Source organism: Humulus lupulus, chromosome 7 (genome assembly GCF_963169125.1).
Source record: "Humulus lupulus chromosome 7, drHumLupu1.1, whole genome shotgun sequence".
NCBI lineage: Eukaryota > Viridiplantae > Streptophyta > Magnoliopsida > Rosales > Cannabaceae > Humulus > Humulus lupulus.
In genome coordinates, this window is record NC_084799.1 from 195,365,907 (window position 1) to 195,369,080 (window position 3,174).

The following is a 3,174-nucleotide window of genomic DNA, read 5'->3' on the forward strand; positions in this document are numbered from 1 at the left end:
ACATTCTGTATTAGGGATTTTAATTGAATCATTGGAAACTATTTTACGAATTAAAGCAAAGTTTTATTTTATTTATTCCTCTATTCACATCTTCTCAGTTTATGTTTCTTGTTTGAGAATTGATTGGCCATCAAATTTCATAACCTACACGATTTTTAATCAAAACTTGCAAAGTGAGATTTGGATATGTTATAGTTGACTGGATATAAAATTGATCATTCAACTTTCCGTATATGATTATTTATGTGGTTCTTCAGTTATTGTTCTTATTGCCTCCTAATGCTGAATTTCTCATAGAAATATAGAAAATGATTCTTAAGTTTGAATTTTATATTTCGTAACTTGAATATAAATAGATTTTGTTAACTTGCCATCTTAATAAGAATAAAGAATAGAACAAGCATTGATGAATATTAGAGTGGGTAGTGGATGAGATTGAATTCCCTAATTTATTTTTCTATTAAATTAATTTCTTGAAGTCTTTCTGTTAGTGTTTTCACTTTATGGTTCTAAGTTTCACTTGTAATTATTTTGTTCATGCATTAACTTTTCCATTTTACAAATCAAACATTCCATTAACCAAATAGAAATTATAAATTAATTTTCTGGTAATTGATAAATCAGTCTGTGTGGATGATACCCGAATTTACCGGTTTTATTACGAATTGCGATTACGTATACTTGCGTAACACAAAAATCTCGCAACATTTTCATTTTGTCCATATTCCCTTTCAAACAAAGATTTAATATGACAGCTGTGATATTTTACATAGGAACCAAATTGAGGTCATTTTCTATGTTCTCCATTCAAGTTGGACAACTAACATTACGAATTTGTCAGGGACAACATGCACACAAGTTAAAATCTCTACAAATGTTAGTCTGTACAACTAAAAAATATCTTCACATGACTGTCCACTATCCATATATTGTGTTATGTGTTAGAAAGAAATATTCAACCGACTTGTAAAAATTTGAAGTAGATAAAGTGCAAAATGGCCCGGTATCGGTCCCAAAAGATGAAGTACTTGTGCAACCAATTCCATCCTATACAGGCGGTCCCAAAAAATAACAACTGTCAAACACTCCCTTGTAAATGCACTTAAAATAACCTCCTATTTAATCCCCCCCTCATTCCCTGGTTCTTCGTCTTCTTCCACACATCGAAACCAAGCTGAACATTGCCCCAAATTTTAGTTGTGCGTAGAAGTCACCAGCCCAAGAGCAATGAAAATCCTCTCATTCACAGAATTAAACTAAAATGAAAATCAATCAATACATATTATAACTCAGTACATCCATATTAAGAAAACTTTTGTAATTAAGGACAAACAAGATTAAAATGTTATTTAACATACCCCTCTTCGACATATATAAAAGACACTTACAACAGAGTGTTTGAAATAGACCTTGTGACGACCCTCAATCTGGTTAATGACGTGGATGCCACAGTCATATCCATTTGATTGTTGAAGAACTCCAACATTTGTCTGAACCTAAAAACGGGTGAATGAAAAAGAAGGCCCCATTTTGTCGGCTATTTGGTCAGCAAGTAAGTAATCAAGCTTCTCCATCTGAAGATCAATTAACAAAATCATCAACTTCTAAATTCATGAATATATTACACTCCCACCTTAACTAGTTCTCTTCTAAATTTAATAATAAAACATTTCATTAAAATACCATTCTTATTTAGTAACTATTGACTTAATCCCACACCAAAATCTAAGTTACACTTACCACCATTTTCACAAGACCACTTCCAGTTGACAACTCATGTTTGTCCAGCATCGAGTCACATATTTCTACAATACCATCACTGATGTGTACTATAAAAGGCAACCAGTGTTCTATTTTGTCATTGTGGATTGGAATAAAAATCTGCAACTCAGAAACATAACATTACTAATATTTAATATTAGTGTACAAGAGAACAGTACAAAGATTGTAAGGGGAACATACATGCTGACATTTCTTCAAATCACCAAAGTAAAACTTCCGCGCAGAATCATCACGACCATTGTCTGGAAATAAACTGTCAATGCTAATTCTAGATACTTGTGTTGTGATATAGTCGAATTTAGTATTTATCGGGCCCAAACAACCAAACTAACCAATGAATAGACCAACCTACTGTCAATCTTGTATTCAAATACCAAGCTCTTCCGTCTTCTGCTGACACTAGCAGAGCTGCACGTGTGTTCACCTCGCAAACAACATTCAACACCTACATAAGTAAAAAATATCAAAATAAATTATTAAACCAAAAAACATAACATACTTGAATTAAACATTCATGTGCTCCAACTGTTTCTCAAATCTAATTCTCTACTACTAAATGTATATTCAATTTTATGCATGAACCTGACTTTATACAAACAGATGCAAAATGAGTTTATTATAACATTTCAACAAATTAAAAAGGTTCAGTGTTAAACCTCACCTCACCCATCACCTTCTTACCCAGACCCAAGCTTCTAATCAAATCTCTATTGAGGAAATTAAAATCCGTCTCCACCAATATTTCACTGCATACAATCAAATTATTTGCTACTTACAATAATTTAGATATAGAAACTGTCATTTATTCTCCATAATTATATAAATTTGACTCAAACGAACTTACTCAGGTACAACTGGGTCAAAAATAAATTCAACCAGTGACGCAATATCAGGATCGTCAAGTATCGAGGCACTTGCATTAAACGGACCAATCATTTTCATCTGAACATCACCCTTTAATAGTGCAGAGCTAAGTGGCAATGACTGAGAACTACTCTCACCCTACATATACATAATATTCGGTACTAAAGACAATAATATTGAACAATTCAAAAAAAAATTAATATCATCGTTACCTTTCCAATATGGGAACTACCACCTAATGCACCTGCCCGACGATGGCTTGTTCCCTTAACGTTTGTAAATAATGTCATCGGCTTTATCGTACCTACTCTAGCCTTCTGCATTATCCACAATCAAATATAAATATGTCTTCAAAATAATGCTTTTGTATATACAACAGAAATATAAGAACATTCAAATTCAAATTACTTACTTTCATCGACATCTCACGCTGCAGTAGAGTTTCTCCAAATTGGAACGACATCTAAAAAACTTTATCGTCAAATTTTCCCCTCTTCATTCCCCCACAACTACCCTCCGTCTTATGTA

The 3,174-nt window shown here is 32.8% G+C and overlaps 1 protein-coding gene across 1 annotated transcript; it reads right to left on the reverse strand.

Moving 5' to 3' along the window:
• Positions 1 to 1,496: 1,496 nt before the first annotated feature.
• On the reverse strand, positions 1,497 to 2,452 carry LOC133792514 (uncharacterized). Its single transcript, XM_062230424.1, has 5 exons — positions 2,444 to 2,452; positions 2,157 to 2,227; positions 1,963 to 2,044; positions 1,741 to 1,881; positions 1,497 to 1,574 (listed from the first exon to the last, which is right to left on the reverse strand). Exons 1-5 carry the CDS (start codon positions 2,450 to 2,452, stop codon positions 1,497 to 1,499), a joined length of 381 nt encoding a protein of 126 aa, XP_062086408.1.
• Positions 2,453 to 3,174: the final 722 nt, after the last annotated feature.